The sequence below is a fragment of the Eretmochelys imbricata genome, chromosome 2, assembly GCF_965152235.1.
Source record: "Eretmochelys imbricata isolate rEreImb1 chromosome 2, rEreImb1.hap1, whole genome shotgun sequence".
NCBI classification, from domain to species: domain Eukaryota; kingdom Metazoa; phylum Chordata; order Testudines; family Cheloniidae; genus Eretmochelys; species Eretmochelys imbricata.
Window position 1 is genome coordinate 148,053,164 of NC_135573.1, and position 21,403 is coordinate 148,074,566.

Genomic DNA, 21,403 nt, shown 5'->3' on the forward strand with positions numbered 1-21,403 from the left:
ACTTGAATGGATTTTTTCTTACAAAACCCATGAGAGCAAGGAAGTTGTGCCCTCATTTTTCAGATGAGGAACTGAGGCACAGAGACATTCAGTGATTTGTCCCAAGTCACATAGGAAGAGTACAGCAAAACTGGGAACTAGTTAACCACAAGATCATTTCCCTCTCCATAACTCATAAATAAAAGCTCTGACTGGTGGGGATGGGAGAGGTTAAAAAACAAATGAAAAATCTGCATCTTTAGTAAGTGAAAGTTTAAAAAATTAACACATTGGGTATGATTCTCATCCCTACTCCACATCTTTTATGCCAGGTAAAAGGACCAAAATGGAATCTTCTTCCTTCCGAACTATCTCGGAGAGAATTCCTCTGGTACAGACTCTGCAGAAGACAGCTGTAAGGCTGTCTTCCAAGGACCTTCTCACGAGTTCTGGCATGGGGGCGGGAGGGCTGTGGTAGGGGAGTATCACAGCACACACTGCTATCACAGACAGGACAGTCCAGGGAGGTTTCTATAACTTACATACACTATCTAAGCAGGCTAGCAGCCCAGAATCAAGAAGGTGCAAAGGTGTCTAAAAGCCGTTTTATCCCCCTTGGCCTTGGACTGCAAATTCTATGCTCCTCCACTTAGAAGCACAACATGGAATCTTTCACCCATTGTGTGTGATTATGTTGTGATGTTATATGAGGACAATTAGCAGAAAATAAAACTTGGTTAAAATGAACACGTAAAGAAATAATTTATGAAAAATGAAAGTGTCAACTCTTTTACTAAATAGAAAAAAGACTGTAGGTTACTATTATTGGATTGACTAGAAAAAATGTCACGCAGGTTTCAAGAATCACTCTGTCTTCTATAGGCCACAGAAACACAGTAAATTAGAGCAAAAGATATGTTGGTAAAGTGTTCATTAATTTGAAAAATTCAGATTAAGAACTACTTCAAGACAAAGGAGGAATGTATGAAAAAGTCAGTAATAGGTTATAGAATCTCTCTATAATTAGTTTCTGGATTTAATTTACTCTTGTATTTTTCTTCTTTGCACAATTTCTTGTGTATATTATTTCTACAGTACTACAGATGTGTATAGCCCTTATTTTATAGAAAGTTTAAAAAAATGTCAGACCTATACCACACACAAAATGAGGTATTGGAGGATGAGGAACAACAAAGGTCCTGATCAGGAGATATGCTGCTTGTTATATATGCAGTCTTACTTCCTATATATACACATCTTTTAAAATATGCAGATTAAATATATTTAAATTTAGGCAAAGTAGAATGATATCCAGAGTAGCAGTCAACAACAGAAAGCTAATGGGGGTGGGATCTGAAGAAAGGAACATGAGGATGTTCCAGGCATAGGGGGCTGCATAAGAAAAGGTGCACAGATGTTTATGGAAAGGAGAAGACAAAAACAGCATTAAAGAGCATTGAATGGCAAAATATTTGTGTAAATAACGAGAAGGTAACAACAGAATATAAGATTTCAGTAGAAGCAGTACCGTGCAGCCCTGAATAAGAAGTCTGAATTTAATATTAATTCTCGTGAAATAATTCTTGGGAAACCAATGAAGGGACTAAAGAAGGGAAAATAAAATAGCTGCAGAGAAGGGTAAAAAGTGCTTTCGACTGCATCCTGTCAAAAGGACTTGAGGAGACACAAGGTGAGATTTTGGGAGGCCAGGAAGGAGAAGGTACAGTAGCCAAGGCAAGAGATGACCAAAGCATGGACCAAGGTTTTGGGAATGCGGATGGAGGTGAAGGGACAGAATTTCACAATATGAGAAAAGAATTAGTAACAGCAGGATTTACAGTCTGAATGGAAAAGGAAGTGAGAAGAAAAAATCAAAGGTTGTGAGCCTGGATGACCAGAAAGATGGTGGGAAGGATAATAATAATACAATAATAATAATAATAATAATAATAAAGGAAGGAAAAGGAGAGGGTTTTTATGGTAGGAGTAGGACAAGCAATTTCATTTTTAATATGTTGGATTTGAGTTAGTGGCTGAACATACAGTAACAGAAATGGGAGGAAATGGAAGCTTCTGCTTGAGGCTCCAAGAGGAGCAGCAGAGGAGGGGGTCATCAATAAGAAGTTATGAGAGTGTATGAGCTCATCCACAGAGGGGAGAGCAGTGACCAAGGAATGTGCTCAAAGGGACTTCACCAGAGAGTAAATGAGGGGAGAAGCAACCAAGTAAGAAAATGAAGGAGTGATAGAAGAGGCAGGAGAAAGACATCTCAAGCAAGAACAAATAATCAATCTTACCTGGTATCTTAATATAAACCAACCCTTCCCCTGCTGCATTCTCTCCTCAAGTCCTACTGCCTCTCAAATATCTCCTCTTTCCCATCCCATAGTGCTCCAAGATGCCACTCCCAGACTCCACATTTGCAGTCTGCAGTTTCCTCACCCTTCATTGTCTACCTCAAGCAGAAGCTACTGCAGAGACCAAAGTGAGCAGTTGATTGGGACTCTGTTACTGTGCCTGGTCTGAGAGTAGATCAGGTAGAGTAAGCTAAGTCACTCAGCCTAGAGCACAACGTCAGTGTCATCTGCCCTCCCCATGGGGCAGGAAAATAATCCTCTCCCAATAGTCATTGCCTATGTGGAGAAAAGACAGAAAGATAAAGGTACACACAAGGAGGAATGCCTCCAGTGAATGAGTGCTGGGGGGAGAGCATGTGCATGCTGGCAATGTGAGCCTATACCCAAAATTCCTGGCATGTTTGTACAGCCCAGGCTGAAACCTGTGCCACCTCATCTTCACTGTTATTTTTAGCCATGCTAGCTAGCTTAATGCTAGTGCAAATATGCAATCATCCCTTTGACTACAGCATAGACTCAGCCCAGAACAGGTTGTTGGCAACCACAGGCATATGCTACAGGCTACATAATATGATATCGTTTTTAAAAAGTGTATCAGAGGCAGTAACCTAGTGACTATGGAAATGGGAGTCAGGCAACCTGGATTTGTACAGAACTCTGACAATAATTTCTGTTGTGATGTTGGGCAAGTTCATTAGCATCTCTGTGTTTCAGTTTCCTTATCCTTAACCTGAGATAATACTGTGAACACACTCAAAAACTTGCATTTACTTATTGTAACCATTTAAGCAGATACCACAATATTTGTAATAATCCTTAATTCTAAGTACATGGAATATTAGAAATATAAATAAAGTTAAAGGTGGTAAACACCACACTTGAGGTCGTCCACTGTATTCACCCACCTCTGCAAAGCAATGAGATCCTCTGCAGAAATGTACTGTAAGAACCTTTAATTCATATACAGGTTATGTATTATGGAGGAGCTCATCACGACTCCATAATGAAGGATGAGAGGACCCAACTGTGACTTTCTGTACCTTGGGGGAGTGCCCTGTAACCCCCATATTCCTCATCAATACATAATTGTGATCTTGCATATAGAGCAGTCCATGTGAGATATCTGGGGAAAGGTTATGATCTGCTGAAAGTAATTTTTCTATCCATATATGTATATCATTAATGCATATGTAGTTATGAGAATTTTATTGTGTGCTTGTCACTAAATTATGCTGTAAATTGGGGGAATCAGCCAGATATTAGCTCCCCAGAGACAACAGCAAGGAAAGTAACCAACACCCAGGCGGAGTGTCAAACAACGCATCAACAACCATTGTCCAGCAAGAGAACTACAATTCAATGACCCGCCTGCATGAGGCCACACCAGGGGAATTGCTCAACCTTGCGTGGAGACTCAGCAATGTCCACCAGACATGCCTGGACTTGTGTTCTCCAAGCACATGGGACTGAGGGTATAAAACAGAACACAGGGGTCCCATGCTGGGCCTTTCTCCTGCCCCCATCTATGCTGCAAGCAACAAGGACACTGAGAATACTTAAGACTCCAACAGAGGAGACTGATCCAGGTTTCCAGGGTGAAATCTGTGTACTATGAACTGCAATATCCAGTGGGGTGAGAAAAATGCTTAATTTAGATGTTGCCCCGTCTAATAGGGTTGAGAGTTTAGACTGCATGCTTATATTTTATTTTATTTTGGTAACAAACTCTGATTTTTTGCCTATCACTTATAATCACTTAAAATCTACCTTTTGTAGTCAATACATTTGTTTAACTGTTAATTTTTATCAAAGAGTTTGCCTGAAGTGTTTGGTAATCTGCTCAGGTTTGCAAAGGCTAGTGTTTATTCACCTTCTATACATGAAGTGATGAACCAATTAATAAATCAGCACTGCTCGTCTTGAGCAATGCAAAACAGCATATTCCTGAGGTACAGTGCTGGGATCTGGGCGGATCTGGCTGGTGCCTTTCTCTGTGTGATTCATGAGTGACTCTGGGAGCATTCATGCAATCTAGCTAGGTGGGGGCCTCCACATACTGTTGTGCTGAGTGTTAACAGTGCCTGCAGGGGTTTGCTGCTTGTCACTAGCAAAGCATTGTGAGAGACAGCCGAGGCTGGAGAGAGTTAAGGGAGCACAGCGGTCTCACAGTCCCAGGCTGCACCCCAGGGATTGCATCACACAAACACTTATTGAATTTATTTTCTGAGAATTTAAAAGTAAAATCTGTTAATTAGTTCCATCCCCAGTGGTTTTACTGGCTGAAGGAAAGGGACCTCAATTGTATATCAATTGTCTCTGATCAGTCCCAAAGCTGCAGTTGTCAATGCTTTCAGGATTTATTAAATGTGAACTGTGACATCTCCATTATTTTATCCAAAACAGGGAAATGCCTCCTCTCTACATACGTTATATAGGTAAACATTTTGTTTCTGATAGAACATGCTGCTTGATCATTCATACTAGTTATCCTGGTATGGGAGAATGATTCACTGCCAGTACAACAGATGAGCATAACAGTGAGTGCAGCTATTGTGCCACTGAGGTGTTGTAACATTCTGGGGTGCACTCCAGACCAGAGAAGAGTTGTGTCACCTCTTACCCCATGACCCTGAGTACCTTACAATGCCTTGCTACTGTGGCTCTCTGCCTGGGACAACCATAGTCAGCAAAAAGCATGCACTCTATTTTTGTGAAAAGAAAAGGAACACTAGGACTCCTTTTCTTTTTGCGAATACAGACTAACAAGGCTGCTACTCTGAAACCTCTATTTTTGTGGTATTGCAGGCAGGCATTACCCGAACCCTGTCGCAGTGCCACAGTTATGCAGGATTTACACACAGCTTATTAATATAACTGAGGTTTACACTTTAAGCACTGGTGAAATAGTTTTAAGTGATTTTCAAGTGAAAAGGCTGGGAGCAGTCAAAGAAAGGCATAAATATGATTAAGCAGCAGAAAAGGCAGGATGTGCAAAGAAGCAGATGCTGAGCTCACCAAGAAACAGTTAAAAGAGCTGTTTGCACAGTGAGGTCTTGCAGCAGCTGATCAGATTCAGAAGCAAATAGAGCGAGTAGCCATGCTGCACTCATAAACCAGGAGACAGAATGGGGCGCTTGCTGCAAACTGGGAGCCAGATAAGGGTCCCTTTTTCTCTTACAGGACATGCAGGAGACTAAGCAGATGGTTCCCCAGATGATCCAACAGAAGCAGTATCAATAGCGAGAGGTACAGAGCTGTGGAGGTTGGAATGGAAAAGGCTGTTAGTGGAGGAGACACGGACAGATCTGGAGATCAGGTGTCTGAGTCAGGAAGCAGAGCTGGAGCAACAGAAGCTTGCTGACAAGGACAAACTGGCAGCTCAGACAGAAGAGGAGGGCAAGTCATGCTCATGGAACCCAGGAGGAAGGACATAATGGTGTACCTGATAGGAGGCTAGCAGACAACCAGATGTGGGTATGATGGACCCTACCACTCTGCCTGTAGCCTTTGATATTATGGTTATCTAAACCATCTATGGATATCTAAAAGTTATTCCAGGATTCTGACTGTGGGAAGTGTTTTTTCTTGATGTGTTGTTTGTATGCTGTTTTGAGGTAACCAGGTTGAACCCGAGGGCTCAGATACAAGCCCACGATAGCCAGACTCAGTGGTTGAAGCAGTAAACCCTCACCAGGGAAATGGCGTCAGCGCTGAATGTGTCTGTGGTACAGCTGAAAAGGTGCCGTGGCACAAGATCTGCTCATGTGCTGAAGACTCTGACACAGCTAGGAATGCTGTGGTCCAGAACTCCACTGAAAGCAGAGAAACTGAGGCAAGGCTAGACAGTGCAGTGGCCCAGAAACTGCTGAGTGCAGAGAGATGGTGGTGGATCAGAACTCAGCTGGGCGCAGGGCAGACTTTGAGGGGGATGAGACCTGTTTTCATGTCCTAATGGGTGACAACTTTTTACTGTTTTGGGTGAAGGAAACTGAGGCACAGCTAGATGGTGTTGTGGCCAATGATTTGCTAGGAGCAGTGGGACTCTGGCACAGCTAGGTAAATAACTGTGGGCCAGAACTCCACTGAGAGCAGGGCAGACCTGGAGCAGTAAGAGAGCTGAGTAAACACTTTCAGGGATGACAGAACTCTGGGCTGGGTGACCCAGAGGGTGTGAAGCAACTGCTGGGGGAAGTATGGATGCTAAGGAGGGGGAAAGGTGCCCCTTAATCTATAGATTTAGGATGGTCATTTCAGATGTAATTAACCATATTGAGGGGTTGGAGAACAGTGGGTTCTGACCTGCTGCCAATGGGTCAACCAGTGGGTCAACCCTGCAGCTTTGTAAGGGGGGCGTGGTGACACTAAGCATCCTGTATTCACATTGTAAACACTACTGTAATAATCTTTGTGAAAAATATGCTTTGTGAGGTATTGCCTGAAGATCAACAACTCACTGATCATTAGTAATTTTGTGTGATGTATGTCTGTGGTGGTATTAAGAGTTATGGACATATTCTGAAAGGATAACTAAAACGTGTTCAGGCCAGGCAAATCAGGGAGTTAATAAACAAACCTGTTGATAAACATTAGACACAGAAATGTACATTTGATTCTCTGAGCAGCCCAATCTTCAGCAAAAGACAATGGTCCATTTTTACATATTTGGTAAACAAACTAAGAGTGAGTTTGGCTCATCTTGCTGGTTGCAACCAAGGCTGGTAGAAGCCAGAGTGGTGCTGTAGACAGGCTACTGAGGTCAGAACAGCTGAACAAGGACTGTCTAGCATACGGACACTAAGGGTGTGACCTATACACTGGTAGGCTAGTTGTAAGCTACAACAGCAAAGCATTGCAGGCAAGTGACAACCCCTCACTGGTCCGGATTGCACTTCTGAACCCCGTCACGTGTCTATTTTTAAAACTTTAAAATTCTTCTTTATTTTATGATATTCATAACCACTTAACATGCCGTACCTGTGTTTTTGGTTTTCAAAATAGAATAGCAGCATGATGCAGTATCAGAAATGATCCTCAGGAAGAAGCAAGGGTTTTTTCTAACTTGCTGGTTAAAGGGAAGCTGGAGAACACATGCATGGAACCTAATAATAAAAGAGTCTATTAAACTTTTAAAATCCCAAGTGATAACCTTAAAAAAATTAAAAACATTGGAAAGGGGGTGGGAAACTTGAGCCCCATTTAGTTCCTTATGGGAAGGGGAAGAATGAACTGTTGGCATCTGATGCTGGGTCTGCGGGTCACAGTGGGGGGAAGAGAGGAGAAAACAGACATACATTTACAGGGTGGGGGGAAAAGAAGAAGAGGTTGCCCAGTTCTTGCCCCACATGGTGCTCCTTAAAGGATGGTGGTGGGGGAACTCAGGCCAAATCTCTTCTCCTCCACTCCCAGCAACAGCTATTCTGGCAGCTTTCAGCTGGTCCCAGTGCAGCATCTGCTACAGCAGGATAGAGTCCCTCATCCTGAAAGTTTGGCCTACATTCTTTGTTCCTATAGGTATAAATTTATATTCAGTTGTATTAAAATGCACAATTGTTTGCTTCCACCTAGGCAATCCATGTTGCTCTGTATCAGTAACCTATCCTCTTTATTATGTAGAGCTATATAATATTCCTACTCAATATTTCCCCATTTCTATATCCACGGAGCACATTAACCCTTTTGGCCACAGTGTTGCATTGGGACCTCATGTTCAGCTGATAATCCACCATGACCCACATATCTTTTTCAGTTACCTTTCCCCAAATGTTATTAATGATGATTTTTTTTCCCCCAGGTCATTAGTAAAAATGTTAAAAGCATAGTTAAAAATTGATCCCTGCAGGATCACAGTAGAAATATTTCCATTTGATGATTCCCCATTTACAATTACATTTTGAGACCTGCCAGTTTGAATTCATTTAATGTGTGCCATGTTCATTTTGTATCGCTCTAGTTTTTTTTTTTTAAATGAGATTACAAGTTGGGTTGATCAAGGTAATGGTACTGATGCAATACACTTCTGGTAAAGCTTGGTACCACTTTACATGGACAAAAAAGTTGGACAAGATCTGTTTTCCATAAACCCATGGTGATTGGCATTAATTGTATTCCCCTTCTTTAATTCTTTGTTAACTGAGTCCCATTATTTTGCCTAGGATCAATGTCAGGATAAGAGACGGGGCGGTGCGGGGCTTGTTACGGCTATAGCCTCCCCAAATTTTCCCTTAGCACCCCCCCCCCCATAGCCAGTCCTCCCAATGCAAAGATCAAACTTTATGCAGAAGTTAGGGTGGCATGGTATGGCATTGCCACCCTTACTTCTCCACTGCTGCTGGCGGTGGTGCTGCCTTCAGAGCTGGGTGGCTGGAGAGTGGCGGCTGCTGGGTAGGTGCCCAACTCTGAAGGCAGTGCTGCCACCAGCAACAGGGCAGAGGAAGCCTGGGCAGGGACTGGGGGGGCCCAAAAGCAGTCCCAAGCCTGTGTCCCTGCCCGCCAGGGCATGCCGCCCAGGGCAGATGGAGGGTCTGGGGTTCCCACAGTTGCTTGGACTAACCTGCTCCAGCCCAGGCTCCTGTGCCCCACTTCCCGTGGTCACTGCTCCCCAAGGGCTCTGCTGGCCCCAGAAAAGCACCCCCCCAGGTGGCTCTTACTGGCTGCAAGTAGTCAAAGGGTGGTAGGGAACTAAAGAGACGCTGCAGCCCCATGACCCCAGGCACCACCAGCAGCAGGAGGAGACAGGGGAGCACCTTAGCCACCTGCACCATGACACCAGCCAGCGCAGCAGCCACCCTGCACTTCCCAGCTCTGGTTTCTGGCCTCCGACCTGGCCAGGGGACAGGGCCTCAAGGGTGGGATGAGGAAGAGGTGGGGCCAGCACTTACCTGAGGAGCAGGGGCCAGGGAGAAGCAGAGCCTTGTGGCAAGTGGGGGCCAGCACCTACCTGAGGAACCGGGAGAGGGCTGGGGCAATGGGAAGGAGGCGGGGCCTCTTGGCTAAGGGTGGGACCAGAATTTACCAGAGAGCGAAGGGGCACAGCCCCCCTCCCCTGGCTAGTTTTCTTAGCCCACCTCAGCCCCGCCACCGGGAAGAGGCTGGTATTGCCCCTGCTGACAGAACTATAATTACCAGGGTCATCCCATTTAGCCTTTTTAAATATTGGCATAACATTCGCTTTCTTCCACTCTTCTGAAACTTCCTCAGTGTTTCAAGAGTTATTTCAGAGTAGCAGCTGTGTTAGTCTGTATCCACAAAAAGAAAAGGAGTACTTGCGGCACCTTAGAGACTAACAAATTTATTTGACCATAAGCTTTCGTGAGCTACAGCGAATTTATTTGAGCATAAGCTTTCACTGTAGCTCTAAGGTGCCACAAGTACTCCTTTTCTTTTTTCAAGAGTTATTGAAAATCAACATTAATGGTTCAGTGAGCTCTTCAGCCAGTTCTTTCAAAATTTTTGGATGCAAGTTATCCATCCAGACCTGCTGATTTAAAAATGTCTAATTTCTAGTAGCCACTGTTTAATATCCTCTTGAGTTACTCTTGGAATGGAAAGTGTTTCATAATCATCATATGATATAACTACAGAACAGAAATATTTATCGAACACTTACGACTTAGGCCATCCAAGTAGGCAGACTGGATTTTTCTCTTACCCATTCTCCCTTGTTACGAAATATAGCTTAGGGAGGGATCCCAGACCCTGTGTCACAGTAAGAGTTTCACACCTTTGACGTTAATGGATCCATTGTAAGTAATCTCCGAGATCAAACCACAGCCACAGAGATAGGCCACATAAAACATAGGAAGTTGAAATGGTGTTGGAAAGGTGGATTACTTAAGGGAGAACCTGTGCAAGTTCTTTTGAAAGGTGGGCTATGTCCTTTGAGCTCTCCCCAAACCTGCTGCTTCCAAAGCGAAACAACAGTTAGAATGGAATAGAATGATGTATTAGAGTGAAGTATTGAAACAGAATGGTGTCTCCCTATGGAGTTGTATGACAAATGCAGGTATGGTGATATCTGTAGACTTAAACAAGTTTAATGAGTCAATACTGGGGGGGAAAGGTATATTGCTCTTGCCACGGAAAATAAAGGGCCACATCCCTCAAGTAGCACAGAAGTAGTAGTATTCAATAGAGCTAGAAAAATTTACACCAGCAGAAGATAGTTGGTTAGTTGGTGCAGTAATGGTCTCCTCACTAGATGTAGTTAGTAAATGCTGGCAAGTTCCACCCCTCCGAGAATACCAAGCTGACAAATTTTATAATGAAACTTAGAAAAAGAAGATATTGATTTCATTTGTTCCCATTCAGCGTCAAACCCTACTAAATACTGCGAAGCTTGGAGGGAATGGAAATGTATACGGAAGACATTTTAGTTCATGGGAAGTTAGAAGAAGATTATAGTACAAAGGTTAAAACAAGTTTTTAAGGCAATCAAGGCTATTGGACTTTAACAGACAAAAGTGCATCCTACAACAAAGTCAGCTATGTTCTTAAGGACACATGAGTTATAAAGGGGAGTGAGGGCAGACCACCACCACCAAAAAAAAAAAAAAGAAAAAAAAAGAAAGGCTCGAACTGAAATTCTACCACCTAAAATGTATTATGAAACATGTGGGAGTCATTTTGAGTGGCCTTCCAGTCTCGCTATAGAGATTAGAACAATGTAAAATAGCCACTAGTGGTGATACACAACTGCAAGATGCAGTTGGCGCAGTGACTTAATGACGTTGTGCATACAGCCTGTGACTTCTATCCAGTGAAAGAAAATTTTCCAAATTTGATTATCTATGCCTATTGCATTGTACTTCCACAGGGTCAGACCCACAAAGGGACTTTGGTGTTGCAAGGCCTGATTTTTAGGCTCCTTGCCACCCAGTGGAATCCCCAGTCCCAAATTAGGTGACCAAGCTCCCTTTACAATGCATGAGGAGAGACAAATGCCGAAGAACGGGATCCACAAAAGCCAGCACTGTGAACCAGGAGCTGCCAAAGCTAGCCAACAGGACATGCTGAGGAGAGGATGGGTCCTTACTTCTGTCCCTCGATGGGATTTAGGTGTCTACATCTAGGCCAGAGGGAGGTACCTATCTCTGCTTAGGATTCATAGCCATGAACCCTCTCCTGGATTTAGATGCCTAAGCTGTTTTTTGGAGGAGGTGGTGGTATCACCACTGCCCCCGTATAAATGTTAGCCCAGCGGTTACAGCATTGACCTGGGATATGGGAGCCCCAGATTCAATTCCCCCTTTTGCCTGAGATGGGGAAAGGGATTTGTATGTGGGTTTCCTACTCACCAGGGAAATGCCCTAGCTACTGCACTGTGGGTTATTAAATAATCTTTGGGCCAATAAAAGAGAGAAAACTCTACAGCCCAGCAGTTAGGGCACTCACCTGGAATATGAGACCCATGTTCTAGTCCCACTGCTCCAATGCATAGTTACTATTTATAAAAAGTGAAACAATTTCAACAGCAGACATTGAGAGAAACCTGCCCTGGAATAGCCCATAGCCCAGTGCTTAGGGCATTCTCCTGGGAGAGGGAAGACCCTAAGTTCAAATTCCTTTTCAACATTAAGGAGGGTGGGGGAAATGAACCTGGGTCTCCCATATCATGCGGGAGTTCTTGAGACACTGGACAAAAGGTTATAACAGGAGCACCTCCTGTTCTGAGTGGGGTTATGCATGCTCTGAGCATGCTCACACAGACAAGACAAGTGGGGGGGAGCACCTAGTTTGAGGATACCATTTTGGCTTAGCATGAGGTAGGCACCCAAGCACCTAGTCTGAGGTGGCTATGCACATGCTCACTGGGAGAAACGTAGGTACTTACAAAGTTGGTGACAGCTGAGTGAGGATTTTGAGGATTGCAGTGGTGCATAAAGGTAGGACTGACATCTAAAGTGGCAATTATCATTATTAATAATTATTTGTAGTCAAGTGGTGGAAGCAAGCATAAATGTCAGTGTAGTGGGCCAACAAACTCACCTAAAATGCATGGTAAATCGTGCAAGTCTGGTGTCAGAAAGACACAATTAAAACAACCGTTCAGCCACAGCATTACATGATAGTTGGGGCCCTACCAAATTCAGGGTCCATTTTGGTCAATTTCACAGTCATAGGATTTTAAAAATAGTCAGTGTAATGTTTACATCTGAAATTTCATAATATTGTAACTGTGGGGGTCCCGCCCCAAAAGGGAGTCATGGGGAATAGCGAAGCTATTGTAGGGCGGTCATGGGATTGCCACCCTTGCTTCTGCGCTGCTGCTGGCAGGGGCACTGCCTTCAGAGCTGGGCAGCTCCCTGCTCTAAAGCCAGTGCCACCACCAGTAGCAGTGAGGGTCACAGGATATGAGCGGTCATCACTTCGGGGGGGAGGGGGCGGCAGGGCCAGCCTTACGGGGGGAGGTTCCCGGAGGTGGCTCTGACCCAGCCCTGGGAGTGGCCTATGCAGGGGAAGAGGAAGTCTAATCCCTCCCCAGCCCAGCTGGGACTAGCCACTGGAGCCCAGCACACGGCAAAAGCCTCTGGCTGAGGTGCACCCAGCCCTGCCCCTCCCCTACAGTAGCCAGATATCATAGGGGAGATCGGTTTCACCGTCTGCGATGCATTTTTCACAGCTGTGAATTTGGTAGGGCCCTAACGATAGCCCTTGGAAAAGAAAAGAAAAGCACTAGATCAGTGTATACAGGGGAGGCCTACCAATATGATAACACTGAATATTTTTCTAAATTTGTAGAAAATCTACTCATTAGAATTAGTCCACTGAATGCATCTGATGAAGTGAACTGTAGTTCACAAAAGCTTATGCTCAAATAAATTTGTTAGTCTCTAAGGTGCCACAAGTACTCCTTTTTTTTTTTTTTTTTTGCGGATACAGACTAACACGGCTGCTACTCTGAAACCTGTCATTAGAATTAGACCCACAAGTCAAAACGTCAAAGAAAAGTTAAGAAAAGACATCTTTTTAGCATTCAAGAAGAAATAGTCATTGACAACAAGCCACAGTTTATCAGCTCTGAATTGTAAGTTTGGGGAATACAGTACAATTGCAAGAATATTACTTCCAGCTCCCCTCACCAGCCAGGGAATGGTCCAGTGGACAGAATACAGACTGACAAGAGAATTTTGCAAAATTAGCTCATCTGAATTATAGGACAACATCATCATGCCCCATCATGCATGGTTTGCATGGAGAGGCTCCTACAATCTTATGGGTAGCAAGCTAGTTGGTTTTTATGTTGCCCCCCATTCCTATGGCTTTGGACTTTTCCATCCCTTTGTGTTCTACTTTGCTCTCCCCCATATCCAATGGGCAGCATGTGAAGCAAAAAGATTAAAATGTCTTTTTTTAGCTGGTTGTCAACTTGCGATCATTTCTATTCATCCTTGACCAAAATATAAACTTTATCTGATGATCAACAAATGTTCACTGAGAACAGCTACACTTGTTCAGCTGTAAAATCATTAAAAATTATCAGCAGTTAAGAAACTGCAGTTAACTTGGGAAAATTATACCTTAACCAGGACCAGAAGAATACAGGTCAAAGTCCTGACAGTTTTGCACCAGACACGTAGTTCTCAGTACAATCTGGTTAATGAATTATGTTTTCTGGTCATCCTAATGGAGCAAAACAGTATTTCATCCCAGATTCCTTCTTCCTTATGTCACTTGTGGATGCTTTAAAATATTTTAAAAAAACCCTGCGTCCTGATCAACTTAATAAAATGCAGGTTAACCTAAATACACACTTCACATTACTGGCCCCCATTTCTATGGTTTGGGGCTTTTCCATCCCTTTGTGTTCTACTTTGCTCTCCCCCACCTCCAATGCAGATGAGCAGCATGTGACGCACAAAGATTAAAATGTCTCTTTTTTTAGCTGGTTGTCAACTTGCGATCATTTCTATTCATCCTTGACCAGAATATGAACTTTATCTGATGATCAACAACTGTTCACTGAGGACAGCTACACTTGTTCAGCTGTAAAATCATTAAAAATTATCAGCAGTTAAGAAACTGCAGTTAACTTGGGAGAATTATACCTTAATCAGGACCAGAAGAATACAGGTCAAAGTCCTGACAGTTTTGCACCAGACACGTAGTTCTCAGTACAATCTGGTTAATGAATTATGTTTTCTGGTCATCCTAATGGAGCAAAACAGTATTTCATCCCAGATTCCTTCTTCCTTATGTCACTTGTGGATGCTTTAAAATATTTAAAAAAAAAACCCGCTTCCTGATCAACTTATTAAAATGCAGGTTAACCTAAACACACACTTCATATACTGGCACATCCTGAACCTTACAACATTACATGGGCTGATATATTTTAATACCTGTAGAAAGAATGCTACAACTTGATACAAAAACTATCAGGGCAAACTTTTATGGCGTTACTTTTCTCTAATCCACAGCTCCTTCACATGGCATATAACAGTACTGAAATTTTCTGAGTTATTGAAGAAGACATTGACATACCTGTAGGCCTGCAGCAAAAATATCTTATAAATATTAATGAAAACTGTTCTAAGACTGTTGACCTAGAATAAAAGATACAAAAAAAAAAATCAATCTACACAAATGTATATTAGAGTGCTCCTAAAAATGTATGTTATGTTCAAATCCAACAGCCTGGGATTGGACCACGGAGAAATAAGGTTTTATACCACCCTTGAAAAATTCCTATCATCACATATTCACACAATTCTGCAAGGGTCTGATTCTGCAAAGTGCTGAGCATCCTCAATTTTCAGTAACTTCAGCACCTCCAAGATATGCTCAGCATTTTGTACAATCAGACTAAGTGTCAGAACTAAAGACATTTAAAATTACTTTGGAAACACTAAATAAAAAAAAATTGAAGTATTTCAATTTTCACCTGTAAATTGAGAAATAAACTATGACATTTCAGCTTCAAGACTGTGACAAGTTTGTATTTCATGTTTTTCCCTGCTGTGCTGCTTGAATTGAAGGAGAGACTTGACCTGATAGAAGTACAGGCATAACTACAAAGACAAGAGGAAAAACAATACAGTTTTAACATGATTATTTCTGTAAATTAACTCCATAAATGGTAGAAAAAGATTAAAATAGATGTACTATCTTCCTATTGCTACTAGTATTTTTTCCTCTGATATACTTATAACTGTTCTTCCCTTTACCTCTTTGGAGATCTATCCAGGTAGAGCTTGAGCTGCAAAGAGGATACATCCCTTTGGGATTTGCTATGACGACTCATTTTCCCTTTTTGCTCCCCATACTTTCTTCCTTAAATTATCCTGAATATTTGTGTTCACAACACTCCCCCGCCCCCATTTCCAGTATGTTTTTTTTTATCCTCAGGACTTTCAGCAGCCCCTCCTGAAGTCATTTCTTGCACTCTGACTAGCTCTTCCCTTTTTATTCTATACAGATTGTATTATTTACTATTATTAAAGGAGTGGTCAGAGGTGCCAAAAAGTAAATGGGAAATGATCATCCAAGGGAGATGTTTGCAATGGGTCCTGCAGGGATCTGTTTCGGGGCAGTAATATTCACTATCATTATAAGCAATGAATTTACATTTTTTTCTAGTTAATTGTTTGCTGATGACACAAGAATCAGTGGTAAATAAAAAGAACAGGTCACTTATACAGACCATGCATTTTAATATGACCTAGGATATACATCTAGGAACAAAGAATGTAGGCCATACTGTAGATGTGTACTCCCATGGATGTATAAGGAAGGGAATATCACGTAGAAAGAGGGAGGTTATTTTATCTTTGTATATGGCGTTAGTGCAGTGAAACTATTACTGGAATTCTGTGACCAGTTCAGGTGTCCACACTTAAAAAGGTATTGAAAAACTGGAGAGGGTTTAGACAATAGCTTGAATGATCTTGAATTCAAGATCTGGAAAGTTGCCTTTCAGCAAGAGACTTTAAAAGCTCCATCTACATAGGTTTTCAAAAAGAAGGTTAAGAGGTTACTTGATCGTTGTCTACAGTACCTACATGAGGATAAGATTTCTGATAGGAGAGGGCTCTTTAATCTAGCAGACAAAGGCACAACAGGTCCAATGGTGAAAGATGAAACAAACAAATTCACGCTAGAAATAAGGTGCATTTCTTTTTTAAACAGCGAGTGAGGGTAATTAACCATTGGAACGGGATAATTCTCCATTGATTGAAATATTTAAATCAAAAATGGATGTCTTTCTAAAAGATAGACTTTATCTCAACCAACTTTGAACTTGCTGCAGTAATTACTGGGTGAAATTCCATGCCTATGTTAGGTAGGAAGTCAGACTAGATGATTATAGTGGTTCCTGATGGCCCTTAAAAATAAGAGGATTAGCAACCTAAGTGAAGCCCATCTAAATCAAAGATGTTCTCAAGAGGCATTCCAAAGTTCTGTAAGTTCCTCCACCCCCATTCCTTCTCCCCACCACCAATACTCCCACAGCACGTGGGTCCATAGCGTCAAGAGTTTCTTTGCTTGCATTGTGTTAAGAGCACCATGTAAAGAGCTGCACAGAAGAAGCCATTTTCTGAGCCCATCAACGAGCTTTCCTGATCCTACAAAATCCAGAAATAATTTTTCATCTTCTTGAGTGCCATTTACTGGCACCGTATTTATTTACATGCAGATATAGAGCACTCTGATAACACACATGCATCAGTCCTATTTTAAAGTTCTCTTCCCAGGCCATTTAAGCAATTCTCTCTCCATCACAGATGACAATTCCACCATCCTCTAGGTAGCAACCTTGAAGTTATCTTTGATTACCCTCCATTTTCTCTCCTTGAAACTAGGCTCTCGAACCTTTCACTTTGCCATCTATAAATATTTCTCAAGTCCACCATTCCTTCTCCATCCCTACTGTTAAAACACTGGTTCACATCTTGTGAGTACCTCCTTTTTCACCAGATACAGTTTCCATGGGTGTATATTCTCTCCTTAAAGAAAAAAAAATTAAGAGTGCCAACCATGAACAAAAAAAAAATGTATACACACACTGTGTGTGCACATACACCCCCACAAAAAAGGGAGAGTAGAAACAGAACCATAATCTTTTTCATATGATTTTTGGTGATGAAAAGTGCCTCACTGACAAGCTTAGAAAACAAAGTTTATCCGAGATCAGGTACACACATGGGAGGTACCATTATAATTTTCCACAATACAGTTCAATCAATATGACTTAGCCCCACTAAGGGAATATTACTGGAGTGCAGCATGTTTAGTCCCCAATAATCCACAGGAAATTAATCAAATTCCATAGCCCATTCAATCCTTAGTTCTTCCATTCAGAACGTCAGCAAGATATCCAGTAATATCACCTGAGGTTATAAGGTTGTGGTGTTACAGACATCTGTCCACTTGAAACTGAACTACAGACCATCAGATGCATTTCTCGGAAGCCACTACTGATCTGGGTTGGATTTGAAATGTTAAACTAGAGTGGAGTGATGACGAAGGCATCTTATTTCTTCCGGCAACTCACGGAAGTTACTAGATTGCATGCCCTGGTTCTCATGGGAGACTTCAGTCACCCTGATATTTGCTGGGAGAGCAATACAGCAGTGCACAGACAATCCAGGAAGTTTTTGGAAAATGTAGGGGACAATTTCCTGGTACAAGTGCTGGAGGAACCAACAAGGGGCAGAGCTCTTCTTGACCTGCTGCTCACAAACCGGAAAGAATTAGTAGGGGAAGCAAAAGTGGACGGGAACCTGGGAGGCAGTGACCATGAGATGGTCGAGTTCAGGATCCTGACACAAGGGAGAAAGGAAAGCAGCAGAATACGGACCCTGGAGTTCAGAAAAGCAGACTTTGACTCCCTCAGGGAACTGATGGGCAGGATCCCCTAGGAGAATAACAGAAGGGGGAAAGGAGTCCAGGAGAGCTGGCTGTATTTTAAAGAATCCTTACTGAGGTTACAGGGACAAACCATCCTGACGTGTAGAAAGAATAGTAAATATGGCAGGCGACCAGCTTGGCATAACAGTGAAATCCTTGCTGATCTTAAGCACAAAAAAGAAGCTTACAAGAAGTGGAAGATTGGACAAATGACCAGGGAAGATTATAAAAATATTGCTCGGGCATGTAGGAGTGAAATCAGGAAGGCAAAATCACACTTGGAGTTGCAGCTAGCAAGAGATGTTAAGAGTAACAAGAAGGGTTTCTTCAGATATGTTAGCAACAAGAAGAAAGTCAAGAAAAGTGTGGGCCCCTTACTGAATGAGGGAGGCAACCTAGTGACAGAGGATATGGAAAAAGCCATCGTACTCAATGCTTTTTTTGCCTCTGTCTTCTCGAACAAGGTCAGCTCCCAGACTACTGCACTGGGCAGCACAGCATGGGGAGGAGGTGACCAGCCCTCTGTGGAGAAAGAAGTGGTTCGGGACTATTTAGAAAAGCTGGACATGCACAAGTCCATGGGGCCAGATGAGTTGCATCCGAGCGTGCTTAAGGAGTTGGTGGATGTCATTGCAGAGCCATTGGCCATTATCTTTGAAAACTCATGGCGATCGGGGGAAGACCCCGACGACTGGAAAAATGCTAATGTAGTGCCCATCTTTAAAAAAGGGAAGAAGGAGGATCCTGGGAACTACAGACCAGTCAGCCTCACCTCAGTCCCTGGAAAAATCATGGAGCAGGTCCTCAAGGAATCAATTCTGAAGCACTTAGAGGAGAGGAAAGTGATCAGGAACAGTCAGAATGGATTCACCAAGGGCAAGTCATGCCTGACTAATCTAATTGCCTTCTATGACAAGATAACTGGTTCTGTGGATGAAAGGAAAGCAGTGGATGTGTTGTTCCTTGACTTTAGCAAAGCTTTTGACACTGTCTCCCACAGTATTCTTGTCAGCAAGTTAAAGAAGTATGGGCTGGACGAATGGACTATAAGGTGGGTAGAAAGTTGGCTAGATTGTCTGGCTCAACGGGTAGTGATAAATGGCTCCATGTCTAGTTGGCAGCTGGTATCAAGTGGAGTGCCCCAAGGGTCAGTCCTGGGGCCAGTTTTGTTCAATATCTTCATAACTGATCTGGAGGATGGTGTGGATTGCACCCTCAGCAAGTTTGCAGATGACACTAAACTGGGAGGAGAGGTAGATACGCTGGAGGGAAGGGATAGGATACAGACGGACCTAGACAAATTAGAGGATTGGGCCAAAAGAAATCTGATGAGGTTCAACAAGGACAAGTGCAGAGTCCTGCACTTAGGATGGAAAAATCCCATGCACCGCTACAGATTAGGACCGAATGGCTAGGCAGCAGTTCTGCAGAAAAGGACCTAGGGGTTACAGTGGACGAGAAGCTGGATATGAGTCAACAATGTGCCCTTGTTGCCAAGAAGGCCAATGGCATTTTGGGATGTATAAGTAGGGGCATTGCCAGCAGATCGAGGGACGTGATCGTTCTCCTCTATTCGACATTGGTGAGGCCTCATCTGGAGTACTGTGTCCAGTTTTGGGCCCCACACTACAAGAAGGATGTGGAAAAATTGGAAAGAGTCCAGCGGAGGGCAACAAAAATGATTAGGGGACTGGAACACATGATTTATGAGGAGAGGCTGAGGGAACTGGGATTGTTTAGTCTATGGAAGAGAAGAATGAGGGTGGATTTGATAGCTGCTTTCAACTACCTGAAAGGGGGTTCCAAGGAAGATGGACCTAGACTGTTCTCCGTGGTAGCTGATGACAGAACAAGGAGTAATGGTCTCAAGTTGCAGTAGGGGAGGTTTAGTTTGGATATTAGCAAAAACTTTTTCACTAGGGGGGTGGTGAAACACTGGAATGCGTTTCCTAGGGAGGTGGTGGAATCTCCTTCCTTAAAAACTTCTAAGGTCAGGCTTGTCAAAGACCTGGCTGGGATGATTTGATTGGGGATTGGTCCTGCTTTGAGCAGGGGGTTGGACTAGATGACCTCCTGAGGTCCCTTCCAACCCTGATATTCTGTGATTCTATGATTCTATTGCACAAGAGAATGTTCTCATTCATTGTATGGGAGGCAGAGCTGATCATACTCATTTTGTAGTGGACTCATCTATATCATTAGTTTAGCAAAACCAATGTTCTTGTGCATCTCAGTACATATTAATTTATACAAGGAAGTTTAACCAGTGTCCATATTTACCTGGAGTAGTCACAGTAAACCTCAAGTGTCTGTATATCTAGTAACAACCCACACCATGGGATCACACCGCAATATGGTAACTGTTTAAATTTGGAACATCCTGGGATATCCTCATCAACAGGAAAATTCATCACGGTCTTCTTGGGGTTTATTAAAAAGCCATACTCAGGAATGCCTGTCGCCAGAGTCCTAAATTAGATATAAATGGTTAGCAAAAATATAATGTGTGATGTGTAATATAAGTGACATTAACCTATTAGTCTGATGCTTATCAAAAGCAAGTCCAAAATTGTTATGGCTATCTTCCAGGAAAAAGAATCCTGATTACTGTCCATTATATAAACTACTGTAAATGTTGAGAAATAATTCGAACACAAGTGAAGAAATCTCTGAGAATACAAAAGAGGTGTTACAAAAACAAAGGGTCTCCAACTCTTTAGCTGAGTGAATGCTCCCTAAGATCCAAAAATTGAAGGCACTTAAGGCAAAAGGAACCAATAAAAGGGTTAAGGAAATGATTAATGAAATGAAGAGTTTAATTCTTAGAGCAGAAAATGAGGTAAAAACAATATATTATAAAACATTATAAAACATTATAAAAAATCACAAATAAGGTTACATAAATGATAAACAATCTTAACTCTGCCCCTGTTCAAACCACAGATTTCATTGTAGCAGAAATATCAAGCTAATATATTGATTGATAACAATTTAGAGGCAGATACTGGGTAGGGTATAGTGGGGTAAACATATACTGTCAAATTTAAATTCACTTCTGCCGTTCCCCAAAACAGAGAGATAAAGAGTAAATGCAACCCCTTGACAGTATCAACTGACATAAATGGCTCCCACTCTCCTGCTGTCAAAATCTATAACTACTCCCCAACAGTTGCAATGCAGTTATACATGCAATACTAATATCTGAAGGACACTGCAAGATT

At 42.5% G+C, this 21,403-nt stretch overlaps 1 protein-coding gene across 2 annotated transcripts in view; it reads right to left on the bottom strand.

The window, feature by feature from the left end:
* The window catches only part of TERT (telomerase reverse transcriptase), a 130,360-nt gene that overhangs the window by 39,432 nt on the left and 69,525 nt on the right, over positions 1–21,403 (bottom strand). For both annotated transcript variants that reach the window (XM_077810834.1, XM_077810833.1), the window contains exons 11-14: positions 20,463–20,651; positions 15,217–15,343; positions 14,817–14,878; positions 7,311–7,435 (exon numbers count right to left, since the gene is read on the bottom strand). In XM_077810834.1, the coding sequence (XP_077666960.1) occupies positions 7,311–7,435; positions 14,817–14,878; positions 15,217–15,343; positions 20,463–20,651 (503 nt within the window). The remainder of the gene's footprint in view (positions 1–7,310; positions 7,436–14,816; positions 14,879–15,216; positions 15,344–20,462; positions 20,652–21,403) is intronic.